Source organism: Netta rufina (assembly GCF_964035555.1).
Source record: "Netta rufina genome assembly, chromosome: 2".
In the NCBI taxonomy this organism is placed as follows: domain Eukaryota; kingdom Metazoa; phylum Chordata; class Aves; order Anseriformes; family Anatidae; genus Netta; species Netta rufina.
In genome coordinates, this window is record NC_140124.1 from 1,304,585 (window position 1) to 1,325,000 (window position 20,416).

The 20,416-nt window shown below is 51.3% G+C and overlaps 1 protein-coding gene across 1 annotated transcript; it reads left to right on the forward strand.

Annotated features, from left to right (window-relative positions):
- The first annotated feature begins 150 nt into the window (after window positions 1-150).
- On the forward strand, window positions 151-19,726 carry KIF9 (kinesin family member 9). The gene is made up of 23 exons (XM_084282805.1): window positions 151-238; window positions 777-825; window positions 2,757-2,929; window positions 3,248-3,344; window positions 3,918-4,083; window positions 4,188-4,294; window positions 4,776-5,000; window positions 6,182-6,265; window positions 6,383-6,475; window positions 7,172-7,319; window positions 7,924-7,988; window positions 9,024-9,101; window positions 9,684-9,752; window positions 10,067-10,171; window positions 11,359-11,414; window positions 12,225-12,315; window positions 13,562-13,695; window positions 13,911-14,093; window positions 15,315-15,523; window positions 16,285-16,464; window positions 17,344-17,459; window positions 19,095-19,199; window positions 19,472-19,726. The coding sequence occupies exons 4-23, from the start codon at window positions 3,249-3,251 to the stop codon at window positions 19,574-19,576; spliced, it is 2,415 nt and encodes an 804-aa protein (XP_084138931.1). The 5' UTR covers window positions 151-238; window positions 777-825; window positions 2,757-2,929; window position 3,248; the 3' UTR covers window positions 19,577-19,726.
- The last annotated feature ends 690 nt before the right edge of the window (window positions 19,727-20,416 follow it).

Sequence of the window (20,416 nt, forward strand, 5' to 3'; positions counted from 1 at the left end):
CCTCAGCCGCCGCCGCCCCTCAGCCTCGCTTCGCCTCCCCCGCTCCTTGTCCCTTCCCGGCCTCCGTAGCGCCGCCCGCCCGCCCGCCCGGCCTCAAAGCCGCCCGACTTCCGCCCTCACCCCCCGCCGCGCCTTCACTTCCGCCCTCCCCGCGCTTCCGGCGCAGGCGCCGCGCGGGAAAGCGGCGGTTGCCATGGCAACGGGCCCGCGGCCTGGCCGGAGCTGAGGGGGCGCTGAGGTGGGGGGGGGAGGAGGGGCCCGGTCACCCCCCCCAGGCTTTTGTCACCCCCTCCAGGGTCCTGTCACCCCCCCAGGGTCCTGTCACCTCCCCCCAGGCTTTGTCACCCCCCATTTGGGCCCTGTCACCCCCCCCCAGGGTCCTGTCACCCCCCCAGGGCTCTGTCCCTCCCCCCCAGGGCCCTGTCACTCCCCCCCTTGGGCTTTGTCACCCCCCCCCCCCCCCCCCCGGGTCCTATAACCCCCCCCAGGCTTTGTCACCCCCCTCAGGGCCTTGTCACCCCCCCCCCCCAGGCTCTGTCACCCCCCCCCAGGGCCTTGTCCCCCCAGGCTTTGTCACCCCCTCCCAGGGTCCTGTCACCCCCCCCCAGGCTTTGTCCCCAGTGTCCCCAGTGCCACCTCCAGCCCCCAGCAGGTACCTGGGGGGGGGGTGCCCTGCACAGGGAGGTGCTGGGGGCCAAGGGGGGGCTTTTGGTGGGGGGTTGGGGGTCCCAGCTGAATTCTGGAACATTCCTAATGGTTTCCTTGGTTCCTTCCAGAACAATTCCGCTTCGCCTCCCACCTCCGGACCTGGCCCAAGGCGTAGAGGTGAAGCCCCCCCCCCCACGTCTGATGTCCCCAGGAACTTTCTGGGCCACCCCCGACCCCAAATCCCCGCCTAACGCCTCCCTCAGGCCCTAATCTCGGTGTGGGTGCGCTGCTGCCTGCCCCCGCCGCGGGGCTTTGCTCTGCCCACATCACCTCCGAGCACAAATTGGCCCCGAGACCTCAATTACGGGAGCCCCAGACGGGGCCAAATTAGCAGGGGAGCCCCAAACGGAGCCCCAAATTAGCAGGGGAGCCCCAAGTGGAGCCCCAAATTAGGAGGGGACCCCCAAAAGGAGCCAAATTAGCAGGGGAGCCCCAAACAGAGCCCCAAACGGAGCCCCAAATTAGCAGGGGAGCCCCAAACAGAGCCCCAAATGGAGCCCCGAATCAGCAGGGAAGCCCCAAATGGAGCCAAATTAGCAGGGGAGCCCCAAACGGAGCCCCAAATTAGCAGGGGAGTCCCAAACAGAGCCCCAAAAGGAGCCCCAGATTAGCAGGGGAGCCCCAAAAGGAGCCAAATTAACAGGGGAGCCCCAAACACAGCCCCAGATGGGGCCAAATTAGCAGGGGAACCCCAAACGGAGCCCCACGTTAGCAGGGGAGCCCCAAAAGGAGCCCCCAGATTAGCAGGGGAGCCCCAAAAGGAGCCCCACATGACCAGGAGAGCCCCAAAAGAAGCCACATTAGCAGGGGAGCCCCAAAGGGAGCCCCAAATTAGCAGGGGAGCCCCAAAAGGAGCCTCAAATTAGCAGGAGAGCCCCAAACGGAGCCAAATTAGCAGGGGAGCCCCAAACAGAGCCCCAAATTAGCAGGGCAGCCCCAAACGGAGCCCCAGATTAGCAGGGGAGCCCCAAATGGAGCCCCAAACGGAGCCCCAAATTAGCAGGGGAGCCCCAAAAGGAGCCTCAAATTAGCAGGAGAGCCCCAAACGGAGCCAAATTAGCAGGGGAGCCCCAAACAGAGCCCCAAATTAGCAGGGCAGCCCCAAACGGAGCCCCAGATTAGCAGGGGAGCCCCAAATGGAGCCCCAAACGGAGCCCCAAATTAGCAGGGGAGCCCCAAACAGAGCCCCAAAAGGAGCCCCAGATTAGCAGGGCAGCCCCAAACAGAGCCCCAAAAGGAGCCCCAGATTAGCAGGGTAGCCCCAAATGGAGCCCCAAACAGAGCCCCAGATCAGCAGGGGAGCCCCAAATGGAGCCAAATTAGCAGGGGAGCCCCAAACGGAGCCTCACATTAGCAGGGGAGCCCCAAAAGGAGCCAAATTAGCAGGGGAGCCCCTAACGGAGCCCCAAATTAGCAGGGGAGCCCCTAACGGAGCCCCAAATTAGCAGGGTTTTGGCTATCCTGGGAGGGCGTCCCAACCAGTGGCCCGATTTTGGTGCCCGTTCCCTGTGGTGTTCGGATTATCCCTCACTCCTGCGGTGTTATGAAGTGATCCCAGCAGTGATCGTTGCCCTGGCGCTGAGCGGTGGGCTTTATTGCAGCGAGGAGAATTCCTCTTGTCCTAAATTTGTTCTCTTTCTCTGGCTCAGATTATTTTTTTTTGCCAGAATTTTCCCCTTGCTCCTTTCTCTCTGTTTTCCTTCTCGCTGTGGCCTTGGAGCAATAAGACACGAGTTCCTCCAACCCTTGGGTAGGGAAGAACACTCTCCTTCTCCATAAAAAACCCGAAATAAACCACCAGCAGCATTCCCACGGGGGCTGCACCTTTCCCACTGTCTGAGTTTGCCAATTTTGGACTCTAGGGACAATTTTGCTGCGAGAATCTGGGGAAAAGGGCAAGGAGCCACATTTGGGTTCGTTAAACGCAACGTTTCCCTGGGTCTTTGTGTATTTATAGTTAGTTAAACGGCACGTGGGGCGTTGTCAGTCAGTCACTCGCCTCTTATTCAAACAGAAATCTTGGTTCAGATCACATCTTTACATTTCAGGTGATGGAGAGCCTGGAAAAAAGTGGTTAATGCACGAGAGAGACCAAAAATCCTGTCCGAAAGCAGAAGCTGGTGCTGGATCTCGCCTGCTGAGCACAGGCTGTAGGAAACAGTGAGAAAATACAGGACCTGTGTGCTCCAGGGATTAAAAAAGACTCACCCGTGTGCCTCAGGTGGGACTTTATAAACAGGGGAAGAGAATATAAAAAGGGGAAAAGAGTATAAAAAGGGGATAACAGTGTAAAAAGGGGATAACTGCATAAAAAGAGGTTAACAGTATAAAAAGGGGTTACAAAGATACGAGAAATACAGGTTCAGGTTGCTCAGAGTGCTGGATTTGCTGGCACCCCAAAGCCTGCAGGGCCTTTTGCCTCGCTTTTGGGGCGTTTTGGCTTCGTTTCACTTCAGGTTTCTCGCTCAGAGCCTCGGGAGCAGAGATTTGGGTGGGCCGAGGTCGCAGCCGGTGCTTTTTCGTGGTCCTCTCCCTGCAGGATGGATGCAGCAGAGAAGAGGGTCCGTACGTTTGCACGAGTCAAACCAACGGCCGATTTTGCTCAAGACATGATCAAGTTTGGGCCAGACAACAAGGTAGGGAAAAAGCGATGGCAGACGTGAAAGGTTTGGAGTTTGATTTCAGTTTTGCTGATAAAAACACAGAATTCCTCCGTTCCTTGGTGCTTTTTGGTTCACGGTTTCCTCCTCGTTCCTCTGTGCTGACAGAGCCTCGGGGTTTTCTATCAGTACATTTGGCAAACCCACTTCTTGTGGTGCAATCGCTAAAGAAAATCCTATAAAGGGCCGGGACCTTCATCCCTGAGGAATCCCAGCTCATCCTTAAGGGTCCCCTTGTGGTGGAGGCTGTTTCTCTTCCCCATCCACACCTTCCTGACTTCACCCCACAATCCTTGTGTTAACACCAACCCAAGAATTGCCCTGTCCCACCTCTGAAAGCCAAATAGATGAACCTTTCTTCCTTATTTTGGGCCTCCTGCTGCCAGAAAATACCAGCAGGAGCAGTAAAAGCAGTCACAATATTTATGTTCCACCTTCTGCTTACCTGCAGCTCTCCAGTGGATGTTTTTTTTTTTTAGATGCTAACTGCAGGAACTCTTCACAACTGCTGAAATTAACCTTTTGTTTCTTGTTTTGGGGGGGGTTCAGAGCATAGATATTTACATCAAAAAAGACGCCAGGAAAGGAGTTGTGAATAACAGACAGACCGACTGGTCCTTCAGGCTGGACGGGGTCCTCCACAACACCTCCCAGGAGCTGGCCTATGAGACTGTGGCCGAGAAGTTGGTGTCTGATGCCCTGCTGGGCTATAACGGTGATTTCTTCCTATTTTGACTCTTTCGATGGCGAGGGGAGGGTTGGTCTGAGGGAGATAGAAAGATTCCCTCCTGGGTTTATTTCATTTTGATTCTTTTCCAGGCACGATCATGTGCTACGGGCAGACAGGGGCTGGTAAAACCTACACGATGACGGGAGCGACGGCCGAGTACAAGCATCGAGGAATCATACCCCGAGCTATCCAGCAGGTACTGAGCATCCTGACGGGAAAAGAGCCTAGAAGAAGTAATAAAAGCATCACTTCTGTCAGCTTTCTGCTGCTCATAAAACCGTTTTAACACTGGGTATGTTTTATTTGGTTTCCACCGCTCCTTTTTTTTTTTTAATTTTATCTCAGTGACGGTCATTAAGGAAATAAAGGATCCTGTAACATACGGTGAGCTCATGGTGGGATTTCAGAGCATCGGGAGCGTGTTGGGTAGCTCGTTGCTTCCTGAATGTCAGAAGAATGTAAGAAGAAACCTTCAAGGCTCTCAAAAAACATCATTCTGAGGAATCCTACTAAAAACATGGACTTGGCCCTGTCAGCCCGCAGGCAGCCACAGTTCAGAATTAGCCGTAGATGAGCTCAGAGCTGTTTGAGAAGTCCCAAACAGCTCCTCTGAAAAGCCATAAACATTTCTGCTCGTGAAGGAGGCCTGCCACCGCCGTCCTTTCTTCTTTCTGCAGGTCTTCAAAGCGATTGCGCGCTCGGTCGACTCCTTCATCACCGTGCGGGTCTCCTACCTGGAGATCTACAACGAGACCTTGTGCGACCTGCTGGCCACCACCACAAACAGCGGGACCGGCGACGTGCAGATGGCTGTGGTGGACTGCCCACGGGGTGTTTACGTCAAGGGTTTGTCTCTACACTCAGTCAGCCACGAGGAGGATGCTCTCAATCTCCTTTTCGAGGCAAGCCAAGCAAATATTTCAATTATCTTGGTGGCTTGGCTGAGGGGAGAGGCAGTACAGCAAGAAGCGGGTGGCCAGGAGTGCCGGAGGGAGCTTCAGCCCTCTTTGTTCTCTCTCTGCTGTGTGGGAGAACTGGTAACTCCTTGCAGTCCGTGCTCTTGCAAGGAAATAATCCGTGGCAGAGAGATTCTGGAAGATCTCTGTGGAGAAACCCAGGTTTTAGGGTATGTGAGAACAAGACAGGTGATGGAGGAGATAAATTAGGGGTGAGGCCACGGAAAGCAGCAGCACTGGGGATTCCAGGCAGCACCAAAATAGTTGTAGCCACAGATTTTGTCTTCATTTCGCAAGGTTTGCCTGAAATGCCAGCTGCCTCACCGGCCCCTTCAGCAGACCGAGGTGCTGAGCAGTTGAAACAACCTCTGTCCATTACCCTGGTCACCTCACGCTGCCTTAACACAAAGCGTGGGGTATTTGGGATCCTTTTTGACCCCCACAGCCAACCTACACTGGAATTCCTTCCTGAAAAACTCCCCTACCTGTCCTGGCTAAGTCAGAGCTCCAAGAAAAGAGTCTTAGCACTGACATCTCTGGCAGATGGGGTGGTCACAGCACAGGCAGTGTTTGTCAGATTTTACGGCAGGGCTGCTCACACCGTGCTGTCTTTGTGAAGGAGGCTTATTTGGTTGTGGCTGCATCCTTCTTTTACCTGCGGGTGCTTTAATTTGTAAGGAAAACGTGAATAAATTGTTGGTGCTGTTGGCAGGAAGGGTGTCCTTACCAGGAGCCCTCTGGTGTCCTTAAAATCCTTGATTTGCCTTTTTACTGATGGGACTGGTGTCCTAAGCTAGCCCCTGTGACTCCCAGGAGCTCCCATTTTCCTCCTAAAGAGTAGCCGGGTAGTGAAAATGAGCCTTGAAAGTGGAAATACAGAGAATATATCTGGTAAGAGGCACAATTATGGCACAATTATTATGATTATTAACCAACCGTGCTGTGAAATGCCTTTTGAGTGAGAAAGTGACACAAATACCCCGCGCTCCTGCACTGGAGGCTCTAACCGTGTGAACAACAGTCTGCAGAATGAAGATTGAACCACTGTTTGTTTACCTGTGTGGATTTCCAATTTCCCTTTTGCAGGAGCTTTAAAATATTGTCTTCAATTCTGACTCCCTTTACAGGGTGAGACCAACCGAGTAATAGCAGAGCACTCACTGAATAAGAATTCCTCCAGATCCCATTGCATCTTTACTATCTACATCGAGGTAAGAGCTCCAGCAGTTATTCCGGGGGCTCAAATGACTGAGGATCTTTGTGTGGCTGGTTTTTACTCTTCAGTTTTGCCTACAGCGAAGCACAGCCCATGCTCTTTTCCCCCTCAGTCTCGTTGCAGAGGTTTCTCAGACGTCAGATGCATTAATTCCAAGATCAACCTAATCGACCTGGCAGGCTCAGAGAGACTGAGCAAGACCGGGGTGAGTAGTGGAAGAAATATTTGGTGGACGTGGTGGAGAGGCTGGTAATCAACACGTTGGAGGTGAAATTTGAGGGTTTTCCACAACAGATTTCAGCCTGTGATAAATAGGAGAGGCTGTGGCAAATTCTAAGTCACATTAATGCACGGGAGAGTGCTGAGGTGTTGGCAGCTGCTGGGTACCTTTGCCAAGTCCCCGTGGACGTGAGTCCCATCCTGCGTGTGCCTCCCAACCTGATCCAGGTTCAGTTGGTTTATCTGACGCTCAGTTTATCCATCTATCAGTTCTCCACCAAGGAAAAGGCCAGAGCCATTCGCTATCGGGACAAAGAACTTGTGCTTTTCCTCTTCATTCCCTGAGTGTCAGTGCAAATCTCACAGAATCACAGAATTTCTAGGTTGGATCTCAAGATCTTGCTGCTGATCACAGCAGGAAAGTCTTGAAACTTTCTCAGAGCATTAGATCTCAACAGCTGAAACCTCCACAGGTCCCGTGTGACATTCTGTAGTGATCAGAGCAGGGTCCTGTGACAAATGCATGCTTTCCCCGTTGTGAAGGGAAGCTAGCAGTCCTGGGAGACTCGGAAGGGAAAACTGAAGTCTCTAAAAACTTGTTTTCAGGCTGAGGGGAGCTCTAGATGAGAAATGTTTGATCTGGATTAGATCCCTGTCCTCACGCTTTGGGTCTTGGTTCCAGTCTGAAGGGCAGGTTCTGAAGGAAGCCAGCTACATTAACAAGTCTCTGTCGTTCCTCGAGCAAATTGTCATCGCCCTGGCTGACCCAAAGAGGGACCACATCCCCTTCCGACAGAGCAAGCTCACTCACGTCCTCAAGGACTCGCTGGGTAAGAGCTGTGGGTAACAGCCCCAAAGAAAACCCGTAGAAAATCGTGTTTCAGGGAGCCTATCAGCTGTTCAAACCCTTCTAAACACATGGAACTAATCGTTGTTCAAAGGACGCCTGGTTTTCCTCATCAAATAAAGCAGCAGGCACAGACAGTACAAAGGCCAGGCTGATCAGGCCAACAGAAATTCGCTGAACTTCCCTCAGTTGGAACAGCTGAAAAACTAGCCAGCACAAAAATGCAGCACGTTACAAACCTCTCCAGCTGCTGCTCCTTTAGCATCGGGCTCCAGATGAGAAACCCGAAGCTGAGGTGGGTCCGGAACGTGCAGGAAAGGCTGAGGAGAAAGCAGCTGAAGACAGGCTGCAGGCATTTGTGTGGAGGAACCGAAGTCATCAAAACTCAGAGGGATGTTTGATGTACTCATAGATCATTCTGTTCCACCAGATGGGAACTTCAGAGGGGCAGTTCCCAACTGGCCACGTTCTTTGTTGCTGCTTTTTCTGTTTTTCAGTCAGCACGTAACCTAATATTTTCCAGAAAAGGGGAGAACAGCAACAAAATGATATTCTTTGCCTTTTTTTTTTCTTTTCTATTGTTCCAGGAGGGAAATGCAATACTGTCCTAGTGGCGAATATCTGCGGGGAAGCTTTGCACGTAGAAGAGACTGTAAGTTGAACTGATTTCTGCAGAATTACAGCCTTGTTCCTGCTGCTGCTGCAATTGCATCAGCCCTGACTGCGTTCAGAGAGTAGTCTCTGGAGGGCTGTGGCTGGAGTCCCGGAGAAACATCCTGTCTAATTCTTCAGAAACATTGGATAGAGCTCATCTTATCTCAGAGGCTCGGAGAACAGATTGATCTCACCAGTCTGCTTTGTGATGCGGAGTGGTGACCGGCCTGGTTTACAGCAGGCCCCAAAATTTGAGATCGAAGCACACGGGACAGTGTTAATTGTTATTGTTGGCTCAGATCTACAAGTGTGTTTTTTTTGATGGAATTGTAGCAGGTCACATCAAATCAGAGCTGGCTTTCAGCTGGTTTGGGAGGCTGGAACCAGAGCCATGAAAGATTAAAATGGGTGAAAGCCTCGCTGGGTGAAGTGGATCATCTTAGCCATATTTGTGACACTGAGCAGGGAAACACCTTGCTCTATGCCAAGGAACTTTTGCATAGCCAAACAAATGCAAACACAGTCAGCTGCTACGCAGTGGTGTTCAAGGCAGTGTTGTGTTTGTCAGCTCCTACTTGTGATAGCATCTAGAAATGGGGAATTGCAGAGGAAATGGGATGATTTTCAGGCTGCAGGGGCTTATTCCCGAGAGATCACACTGCAGGAACTAAGCCTGAAAGCCATCGATCCGTGATTTGGAGGTGTTAGGACGTGTTATTTTGCTCAGAACTGTGTGTGGGGGGGGTGTTTTCGAGATCACAGCTCTTTCACACAAAGAGCCGTCCACATGCAGGACAGAAAGCACAAAGAGATGGTCTGAAGCTGGCTCCTCACACACAGAAACCAGTGAGCACTGGAGGATACACTCCTGGAATCACAAACCCTGTAATTCTCCGTGTAGTTAAACAGTTTTGCTTTTCTGTGTGCTGGGATCTGATCTGATTTAATAGTAAGGGATTATGAAAATGAAATCCTCACCGATATCTCTTTCAGTTGCTGTTTAACAACAAAAAAAAAACCACGTGTTTTTCAGTTGTCTTCTCTTCGTTTTGCTACCAGAATGAAATGGATCACAACAGAGCCAGTCATCAATGTGACGTGTGACCCGGAGGTATGTAGAGAGCAGCGTTATTCCTGCTCCTGCTGGTAAAACGATATTCCTGCCACAATTCCAGGCAAAAAAAAAATAAATTAAAGAAATTGATGGCAGTGTTTTAGATGTCCTGAGTGCGCTTCCACAGCTGAAAGGGAGCTGGCAGCAGTCAAAGCTGAATGAATTACTGGTAGCCCCAAGAAGAAGTTTAGAATTATTGGATCCGTAACACGTGGGGTGTGTGAGAGCCCTGCTGCTCTTTGTGGTCTGATCTCACTGGTGAGCAGCGAAGCAGCTGGGGAGTTTCCTCCAACAGCTTCCAGAAGAAGCTGGGAGCTGTGCAAAAAGCTGTCGTTTCCTCTTCAGTCCCTTCGTTTTCGTTGGGAGGTGTGGAGTGGGAAAGAGAAACCAACACGTGTTTAAGGAAGCTATTGTGCTTTGATGCTCCAACAGGCCCCTAAAGCGTTGTGTTTTCACCAGATCCCAACAGATTTGGGTACTCCCACCTTTCTGGACACACATTCTGAGTCGCCAGTGCTTATTTTATTTTCAATAACAGCATTTAGTTACTCGCTCACCTTTTTTTTGTTTTCCTGCTAGGAGACAGTGAGGGCTTTGGAGAAGGAAATCGTTCTTCTGAAGCAAGAACTGGCAATGCACAACAACCTGGTGAGGAACTGGCTGCACCATCTTACACGGCACCTAGTTAAGGCTTTGCCATAACCATCATTTTGCAGAGTCACCACCTCCTGTAGATGCCTGATTTCTTTTTTTTGACTTGTGAGGCCCTCCTCTTGTTTGGTTGAAACATGAGAGGGAATGAATTCCTTTCAGCATGCTCCCAAGTCCTATTAACTCTGATGATGAGAAGTTACAATCAGAAATTAAGCTCAAGGCTTCCCGGGGCACAGCAGGTGTTTGCCAGACTAGTACTTGCTGTGCTTTTTTTAAATTTATCAATACTTATTCACCTTTTCTCTCAGGCAAATCGATCTTTGGTGACTTACGACCCTCTGACTGATGTCCAGATAGCAGAGATTAAGTCTCAGATCCACAAATACCTGCAAGGAGCCATCGATGAAATTGAGGTAAATAGCTTTTTAAGCAGAGAAGGACTTGGATACTGCTTCCATCCCATTTTATCCCAGGGCAGGATCAATGAAAATGTCTTCTGAAGAGCTGTCTTTAACCCCAAATCCTTGTTTTCATACAATTTTTGATTTTTTTGGAAGCCTGTGATGGTTTTACTCGGGTAAAACCTTGCTGTGTAAACCCACTACAAAGCTCAAGGAGACTTTTCCTCTGTTGTGAAACCTTTTGAATTGGTTTGTGCATTACTTCTATAAATAAGTAACGTCAAAAATTTGCCCTGTCAACATCATACGAAATCTTTTGCGAGGTGTGTTGCCAAAATACGTTCGATCTCTTAGAGGCAGGTTTATTAGGACAGTTTCACAGCCTGGAAGTACCAGTCGACAGCAAAATGATTGCCAAAAGAACCAGCTGAAGTCCCCCATGCACAAATATTTCTGCGGGGGCAAACAAGAAGGCGACCCCATGCAGTACAGGCTTGGGGAAGGCTCTGGGTGCCCACAGAAAAGGCCCTGGGGTGCTGTCTGTGAGGTGATGGGACTTGGTAGGCCAAGTTGATGGTTGGACTTAATGATCTTGAAGGTTTTTTTCCCACCTAAATGATTCTCTGATTCTAAATGAAGCAGCTTGAGACCTTCCCTCTCATTTCATGTCATCGTTACCCTCTCCTGCTCAGTTACACCCTCCCCATTACTTGTCTGCCTGTGTCTGTGTCTTGGCTCCTGGTCTCTGGAGCAGAGACAGTGACAAGGCTCAACTGATTTGGTGTCGTGGCTGAGAGGACTGCAGAGAGTGCTCTGGCAGTCCTAAGTAGACAGTCTTGGAGGGTAAAGAAAAGAGAAGTGACATCATAATCTGCAAAGTCAGTGGATGCCATCTGTGTAATTTATAAAATTATTGTAAAAAATTAATTATCTGGCTGGCTGGGCACTCCGTGGAGCCTACCTATCTAGGTCTGGCTCTAAATCTAGGCCTATCAGCTTCCTCTCTCCCTAAAAACCTCCTCAGAGTGAGCAAGGTGTCAGCCTCCAGCCAAGTACAGGGTAAAGGTAACTCCCCGTGAGTGTTGATAGCCACCAGCTGGAAAGCAAAACCCTCATGGGCTGAAATATTTGCATCAGTACAGCTGACCACAGCCTGGAAATGCTTACTTTTGTCTTCACTGTGTGCATCTCTTCCTCAGATAACGAATGTCAGGCAAGTCCAGGAGGTATTTAAGCAGTTCAAGCTGATTGTAAGGTAAGATATTCCCTCCCCACGCCAGCATCTAAAGGCCATCAGTGTGTATGTATTTATATTTAAAGGGGAGAAAGCGTGAAAGTGCCTGTTGGGAAATGTCACGGTGGGTGCTGAGAGCTGTGCTTTGGGGCTGAACGAAGGAAGGTGAGTGGCAGGCTGGAAGAAAAAATGAGGACAGGCAGTTCCCATGATGCGAAACACAAAAGGACGAAGAGGGATGAGGGTGTCATCAGACTGGGCAGTCGGGATTTTCAGGGACCCAGGAGCAAAATGGTAAAAATCTTGCCCAATAATTATCATTTTTTTAACTTGTGACTCCTTTTATTGTGCCAAAGCACTGGGCTTTTTTTTTATTATTATTTTTATTTTTAACTTGCAGATTCTCTAATCTTCAATCTCTTATAGTGTGCTTCACCTGCTCTCTTTCAGTGGAAAAAAAAACACCATTTAATAATCAATAGATTAGAATAAGATTAGATATTAAAGTGATATAACTGAACAGATGTGATATTATTCGATCTGGACCATTGAGAGGTTAAGCTCAGTATTTAAACAGATATCAAAAAACTTCCATAGCTGTGAGGCCTGAAAGGACATAAGAGAAAAAAAAAAAAAAAAAAAGGAATGAGGGGAATGGAAAAGGTTCCAACACCACGGGAAGAGTAGAAGGAGCAGAATGGGGTGTTTGGAAGTGAGATCTCAGATAAAAGATGTTTTCTTTGGAGACGTGATGTTGGCAGGCATTGCAGGTTTTGCCATATGAAATAATCCTCTGGGAACGCGAAGGTAAAAGGCTGCTTTCTCCCCTAGGCAACAGGAACACGAAGTGGAAGCCAGATTACGAAGCAAATATGCTCTGATAGACAAAAATGACTTTGCTACTATTGCTGCTGCTCAGAAGGTAATTCCCGGTGCTCGGGCCTTGCCCAGAACCCATTTCAGAATTACATCTTTGCTGCTGAACCCCGAATTGCCTCGGGTTCTGACCTTCTCCCTGTTGAAATCTAAAGCTCAGAAATGTTAACGTGATGAGCGGGCCAGGAAACTCACACAGAGCAGAGGGGCACCAATTAACAGGGAGTTTAATTCCTGGCAGCAGGGCGTTAGGCCCGTTATCTGAACAGAATAATTGAGAACACGGTAATGAAGCAAATACAAATTAATAGAAGGAGGTGACCTGCCTGGCAGCCAGGTGGCTGTAAAAGGCAGGGTCAGATCCCTTGCCTGTGTTGAGCTCCTCCTTTTAATCCTTACAATTTCCGCAGCAAAGTGAACGCTAAAAACCAGAAATCTCTAAACCAGAAATGATGTGAACTCCGACCTGTGGTTATAACCTGGTTTTCCTTGCTCGTTTCCATCTGTGAAATATTTTCTCTCTGCAGTGGTCGTTTCCTCGCCTTGCTTTTCCCAGTCAAGCAGAGAAAAATAATCATTATCGGCTCCGCAGAGTCATGCACTCGTCCTGTGGTTTAACTGTAGATGCTTTGAATGTTTTGGAAGACAGGCGAAAGGGAAAAGGCACGTTATTTGCATAACAGCAAAACAGATGGTCTCTAGCAGGCCTCTTCAAGTCTTTATTTAAAGACCTGGAAACCAAAACCAAACCCTAATATGAGCGGATTTTAACGCTTAGTGCCCCCTTCTGTATTATGGTTGAGGCAATTTGAGAGGTCCTGCAGGAAATGTGATTCTCTTACCTGTCCCCCTTCCCTGAATGAAGACTTCTGAGGATGCTTTTCCATTGCATTGATGCCGTGGTGCTGTAGGATTTTGCTGTTTGTGTTTTAATCTGGGATGTTACCAGTCAAACCCTGGGAGCGCTGTCTGAATTACTCAGGGTTCAGAACTGTCTAAAATTGGGAGGGAAAATTTACAGTAAAAGCTTGAGCTTAGTTTTGTGACCCTGGACCCAAGCTATTCTCTCCCCGAGTAGCTGAAATACTCAGCGTATTAATTTAAGGATAATTTAAGGATTTTAGTTTATACTTCTTTTTTATAGAGGTGTTTCCCTGCAGTCCTTGGTAGTGAACAAAGATTTCGGGATTTGGTTGTGTGACAAGATGAAGGGGCTGTGGGCTGTACAGCGTGGTTTGGTCATCTCCAGAGCTCACGCCTCCTGCTCTGTCTTTTATTTCTCCTCTTTCCAGGCAGGAGTGGTCGATGTGGATCGCCACTTCTTGGGGAAACAGCACAGACGGGAACTGGGGACTAGAACGACTCCGATTTCACCCAAACCTGATGGGAAGAAGAAGAAATCCAGGAAGGGCAGCGAGCACTCCAAGTGAGTGAAGCAGGCAGGCGGCTCTCCCTTTTCTTTGCCATCAGGAGCCGCGTTAAACCTGCAGGTTTCCTTTAAAGTGCTTGGTGCAGTGAGGTCCCCTGAGAGAGAAGGGGGAACGTGCAGCCGATGCAGAGCAGAGAAAGACCCTTGCTTTGATTCCAGTTCCCTGTTTAGGAAGAAATCACCCTGCCTCCTCTTTTTCCCCCCCATGACAGGAAGGAAGGAACTAGGAGCTACGTTTCTGGGAGAGAGCTGGAAGCTCCTTTACTATCCAAAAGCCAGGTAACGATTCCCATCAAGGATTTGGACGTGAAGGAGAGAGCAAGAAGCGAGGATACGACCAATATTGACACACAGCCCTCGAAGCCAGCCTCTGCAGAAGGTTCCCAGCGGCCCAGGTAAGCTGTCCCTGTGAAGGGAATGTAACTCATTTCCCAGTTTTTAGTGGGTGCATTGCATTTCCCCAGTACAATTCCCTTTTTCAAGGTAAAGAGGAGAGATTCAGAGAGCTTCCTTGCTTGGGTGGTGACACAGCAGGGTTTTTATGGACACCAGTGGACCAAAAGATGCTGGTGGCTTCCCCACCTGCCCTGAGCTCTGCCAGTTGCTCTGTTAAGTGATCTCTGCTGACCAAGAGTCAGTTCCTCGTTCAAATGTGATGTTTTTTTCCCCTCTCTCTGTATATTCTAGAGCCAATATTCCTGTATTTACATTCCGGGCATGCCTGCAGGTTTTACTTTCTGCCACTGAGCTATCCCAGTTCACTCCATTTCCACCTGGTCCCCCGTGAAAGTCGCAACATTCCTCACCCCTCGGGCAGAGGTTCCTCGTGAGCAGCCACAAAACCCCAGACACTCGTAAAAAAGGGTCAATATCCGTGTGAGGTCACGGCAGGAAATGCCATCGCAAGAGAGAATTGTGGAGAGGGGCCCAAAATGCAGCAGCGTGCCAGTTATCTGCTGGTACAGCGACCAGAACTTAGCACAGGAGGGCAGCACTGAATTGCATTTCCTCCTGGATGGCGTAGACGGGGTAAAAAAACGCTCAGGGTGCCAAGACCACGGGCTCGATGCGCTCAGCAGCGTGCTGCTGCTCAATCCCAGGAGCTCCACCAGGACCCACAACACGGGACACCACTTTTCCCTTCATCATTTCCACCCCTCTGTCGTTGCTGAGCTCTCAGGCCACGAGTGAAGCAGCTCGGAAGTCTTACGAGCGCCTCCGTGGCCGTGCTGTACCCGAATTTACTCCTGAAGCACCTCGCCGTGGTACTGCCTTCCTCCGTGCCCTCTGCTCACCTTGCTGTATTCCTCCCAAATCCAGCGGGACTGACACGTGCCAAGGGCTTTGTTTGGCAGACGTGGCTGCTCTGTGCTGGGAATCCAGCAGGAAAAGAGCAAAAAAAAAAAAATCCTTAACACTTTTAGCTATTTTTTCTGAAAATTCAAACCCTTAGAGGTCCTCTTTCCAGGGAAGATTCAATTCCGAGGCGTCTCCTAAGGAATCCTTCCTTCTGGGAGCAATGCAGAGGGGAAAAAGGGGCAGGGGGCTGTCGTGGGGATGGCACCAGGGTGCAGCCAGCACGGCACGAGCCCTCGCTCTTTGAATTTTTGTTGCAGCTCCCCTCCGTCGAAGCCGGCGGCGTTTGAGCAGTTCAAGGAGGAGTGTGGAAGGGAGATCAACCGGATCTTTAAGGAGAACAAAAGCATCCTCCTCGCCAGGAAGAAGAGGAGCTGTACGGTAGCCCGGAGGATCAACTTCATCAAGCAGGAGATGGAGGACATCAAAAAGGCTCTGGAGGCCCAGAGGCAGGAGCGGTGGCAGCAGGGTAAGTCGCTGCCCGGGAAGAGTCAGACACAAAGAGGGAGCCCCCGGTTGCAGAGCGGTTTTGCTGGAGGACAGCTCGGTTCTGTGACACCACAGCCAAAACTGTGGCTGGGGAAACAAGGAGGAGGGAGAGAAAAGGGAATGGCCAACAGCAAGGAGGCCCTGCCTAGTGAGTGACAGCCTGGGAGGCAGCCCCAAGGGATTGCAGAGCTGCTGGTTTCCATTTCCCTTCTCGAAGAGCAGCTGTGAGCACTGTGCTCTGTCCATAGCCCCTTCCCTCAGGGCCAGCAGGATGTGGAGCTCCTTTGGCTACACAATGAGCAGCATCAGCTTGAATCTGTATCAGAGGGAGGCTTTTTCTTTTCACAGACTCACTGCTTTTTTTTTTGGGCCTCTTTCTGATGACATCTACCAACTGTGGGTGCTGGCAACCACAAGGACAAACTGATTTGAGGGAAGCTGACAACGCGAGATGTTTATCCTAGAGAAGCAGCGTTGGCTCAGTGGTCTTTTTAGCAGCCTTTTGTCCCCCAAACCCTCACCGCAGCTGCCCAGGGTGGTTTTTTTTCCAGCAGGAGCCAGGAAAGCCCTAAGCAATGCCCTATTTGTGCATCCTTCCGTGGGTCCCAATCCCTCCTCTTTGTCTGCACGTGTCCCATCTCACAGGGGACTGAACCCTGAGTGATTCCAAGCACAGTGACTGCTCCGTGGCCCTCTCCACCCGCACGAGAAACCTTTTGGTTCCTTTCCCTACTCCTCCAGGGGAGTACGTCGACGAGACGGGACACCTCATAATCGACGAGAAGGAGTTTTTACTCATCATGAAGATGAAGGACCTGAAGGAGGAGTACCGGGCGGCTTACGCTGAGCTGCAGGACCTGAAGGCAGAGATCCAGTACTGCCAGCACCTGGTGGACCAGTGTCGGAACAAACTCATCGCAGGTATGAGTTTCTGAGCAGCCTCGGGCTCAGCTGGGGTGTGTGAGGGCAGCTCGGCACCGAAACACTTCCCAGCCGTGCTGCCAAGCCCCCGTCGTGCTCTGTTGTGGTTTCCCTTTCTGCCTTCCAGCCTTTCTCTTTTTTTTTTTTTTATTGACGATTCTTGTGGTTTCTTTGTGGCGTAATCCTGAGCTTCCGCGGATTCTCTCTCGCAGATAACGCCACGCTGTCCCCTGCTCCCTGGGCACATCCCAACAGTGACCGTGCAGGAACTTGGCCACGGGTTTCTCTCTTAGCTCTGGCTTTGGCTTCTGCCAGCTGCCTGTGGCATCCCGGAGCAAAGAGATCTTGGAGCTGAAACCAGGGTGAAAAACTCAGCGATGTTCATCGTGTCCACAGTGCCTGTGTTCCTGGCTCCCGTGCCACGAAGCGTTAATCAGGACAAATTTCCTGCAGCACCTGCTGTGGGTTATCAGCAGCTATGACAGGATGGAAAGCGCCTTTGCTCCTTTAGCATTTGGGATTGAAATGTGACCCCGAAACGTCCCGGCAGCTCCAAATCTCCTGCTCCAAGCTCCCAGCGGGTGGGGAGGATGGCTGCGGGACGCAGGAGCACTGCCATCTCGTGGCCGTTCCCCTCTCGGGTGCACAAGCCCAGGGGACTGTCCCCACGTCCTGGCCACCTCCTGGATCTGCCGACCTCATCAACTGTCTTTATTGCCCCCCTGTCCTAATTAACGAATTTTTCCAGTAGATTGAAACAGAAGAGCTCGGAGCACCCATGGCCTTGCGTGATTTTGTGAGCAGGGAGCCCGAGGAAACCCAGCCTCGCCTCTGGTGGCTGCAGCCCCGTTCACTGCCCCCTGTTTTTTTGCCTTGCAGAGTTTGAGATCTGGTACAGCGAGTCCTTCCTCATCCCCAGCTACGTGCAGAAAGCTCTCAAGCCCGGTGGCAACATCAGGCCTGGGATGATTCCCATCGACAGAGTCACGCGCCTGGTGAGTCTCGCCGCGCGGCGGGGGCGCAGCTCAGCCCCCGGGAGATGGAAAAGAGGAGGAGGAGGAGGGCATTTTGGGGCAGCTCTGCCTTTTTGCTCCGAGCAGAGTGGCTGGCAGCGAAACGCCGGCTGACGGGACGCAGAGAGCAGCTGGCTGCTTGCTCCCACCTTAGCTTCATTGCAAAGAGGCCAAAATAGGGCACGGTGCTCGCAGCACCCGGTCCTCTGCTGACTCTCCGCGAGCAGGCACGGTGCCCAGAGGTGCTGGGGGTGCTCGGGAGGCTGGTAGTTGGGATCTGTGATGGTTACAGCCAAGCTTTTGTGCTTCGTGTTGTGGCAACTGCTGCGTGGCCAGCCCTCTGGTTAGCAACCGCCGCCTGGGGGAATCCATCAGCTCTTGTTCCTGACAGTGGGCGTTTCTCTTCAGTTTCTTACTTACCAGAGCTTCTTTTCTGCATTATTTCCCTCCAAAGTCCTTCCAGGTTTGTTAAATATCAGCCCCAGAGCCTTAATGCTGTTCCGTAGGGCTTCCACCCTGCTGGCACCAAGAAGGGGAGCGTGGCGAGGAGAGAAATCCCCTCCTGGCCGCGAGGGGCAAGTCCTCTGTGCCACACCACGTCTCCGTCACTGCTGCCTAGCCCCAGAAGCGTCGGGGTTGGGAAAAGAGGAGCAAAGAGGAGCAAAAAGCACCTGCAGGCGGGTTGGGAAGGAGTGGAAGGAGGGCGTGAGCTGCCTGACCCCTGCCCTAGGTGCACAGCCCCGTTTCTAACCCACGTGCGCTGCGGGACTGGAGCTCCCTAGAAAGAAAACCGAAACTGAGACCTTTCGTTTCTCGGTGTCTGATCGTTTGGACCCTAAATCTCGGTTCAGCATTTTCTTTCCTGCCTTTCTAGGAAGGCGCGTGAAGAGCTTCAAGGCTGGTGGCAGACAGGTTCTCCCTCTCCTCCTGAACGAATTCCCTTGGGGCTACGACTAACAAACGTGATGTAGGAAAAAAAAAAGAAACAAAAGCAGAGTTTGGTTTTAAGCGGGATGCTGCGATGTGCCAGGCTGGAAGGCTGCAGACACGGACTCTATAAAGAGAACAGCAAAAAAACAAAAAAATCAAAAACCAAAACTGACCCCAACCCCGCTGGGTAATGGGGTCAGCAGATGACGTTACAGGCAGGAATCTTCAGGCAGGGAACCACGAGTGACCCCGTAGTGCTGCTCAGTGCAGGTTTCTCATTTTCCTTTCCCAGCTGCAGCCTCCCCATCAGCACCACTGACCCCATAGTGGGTCCGTGAGGGCACCAGCACCTTCCTCTGGGGGTTTCATTCCAACTCTGAGCCACTTCTCCTTCTCCAGGCTGATTCTTCATTTATTTTCTAATCCACTGCTCCACGGTGCTCACCTTTTATTCTTGGCTTGAGTCCTTTACCTTCTATCACCCCAGATTTTCACTGTCACCTTCTCCAGGCTGCTCATTGAGGGAAAGTAACCGAAGGAAGCCAGAGCTATCCTCAAATCTGCCATGAAAACACCACCAGATAGCTGGCTGCCGTCTTAAAAACTCGTGTTTCCATCCCAGCTGAGCTCTGTCTCTCCACGATGTGTGGTTTTTGCATGGATCGGGGTCTCTCTTTCTCCCCACAGGAGGAGGACGAGCAGGAGAGATTTGAGCGGCTGCAGGAGCTGGAGCTGCCGGCCGGCCCGGAGTCGGCCTCGTTCTACAAAGCAAAAATGAGGCGAGACCAGAGGGTGAGCTCAGCCGGGCCCAGCTCCTGCCCGGTTTGCTGGGATGCTGGATTAATTCTGCAGCTAATTCTAAGCTCCTGGAAACGTTTTTTCCCCTCTGCTTGATGTAGAGACCCCATCCCGTGCTGGTCTCTTCTGCTTTAAAGCGATCCCAGCACTTCTCACCTCTCCTCCCTTCGTGGTTGCGAGGGCCGTGTCATGAATTTGGGTTTTTACTGGTAGCTCTGCTCTGAAAGCAGCGTTTTGTTAATCACTTTCTGTTTTTTTCTCGCCAGCACACCTACGCCAGAGCCATGTCGTCCCTCGGGCAAATGCAGAAGAAGCCCGGGCACATCGCAGCCGCCAGGAGCAAAGCCCCGAGGTCTCTGCTCGTCACCTAGCTCGGCCTCGGGCTGGAAGCTCCCAGGCAGCTCAGAAAACCCCCCCGAATTCCTCCCCGTGATCGGTTGCTCCAAAATAAACGGTGGGAGATCGAAACAAGCAGCTTGCTTTCGTGCTGCTGGAGTTACGGGAAGCGAGGCGGGGCGCTCCGCCAGCCCCTGCACGACGAGGTGTCAGGGCAGAGAGGTTTCACAGCTCCTTCTGCCCTCCCTCCTGGCGTAGGGTGGCGTTTGCCCGGTGCTTTCCGGGGAGGCGATTCTGCTCCAGGGTGAGATCAGCTGCAAAGCTCGAGGAGTTTGTGCTGCTGTCATCTTTGAGGGCCTGCTGGGCGGAGGTCCTCCTGCTCGCGGCACCTCCTCGGGGTTTCTGCTGCTTGATATAAGGAATAAAACTCAGTGAGCTGCTCACCTCCTGGCCCCAAATCTGGGAGAAAAAATAAATAAATAAGGACAGTTCAATTTTTAGGCATTGGGAAGGTTGTGAGGCTCCCACCCCGAATGATGCGGGGAGGTTTGCACCGCACCCCAAAGGCACGCGGGTGTCTCGGGGTGCTGCAGCAGCCTCATCTTTCCAGGAGCCCTCCCCAGGGTTTGTAAAATCAATGAAATAAAAGGATTTTTGAAAGGGCAAGACCGTTTGGGGGTAATTTTGGGGTGTTTATCTCTGAAATGTGGCCTCTGGCCGCCAGCAGGACCACGTGTCGTCCTTCAAGCAGGAGGAATGGGGTGGGTGTGGGGCAGGGGGTCTGGGCGGGAGCTGGGGTCTGGGGGTGCCAGGGTCCCGGGTGCGATCCTGGGGTCATTCTGGGTTCTGAATTTGGGGATTCCAGATGTCCTTGG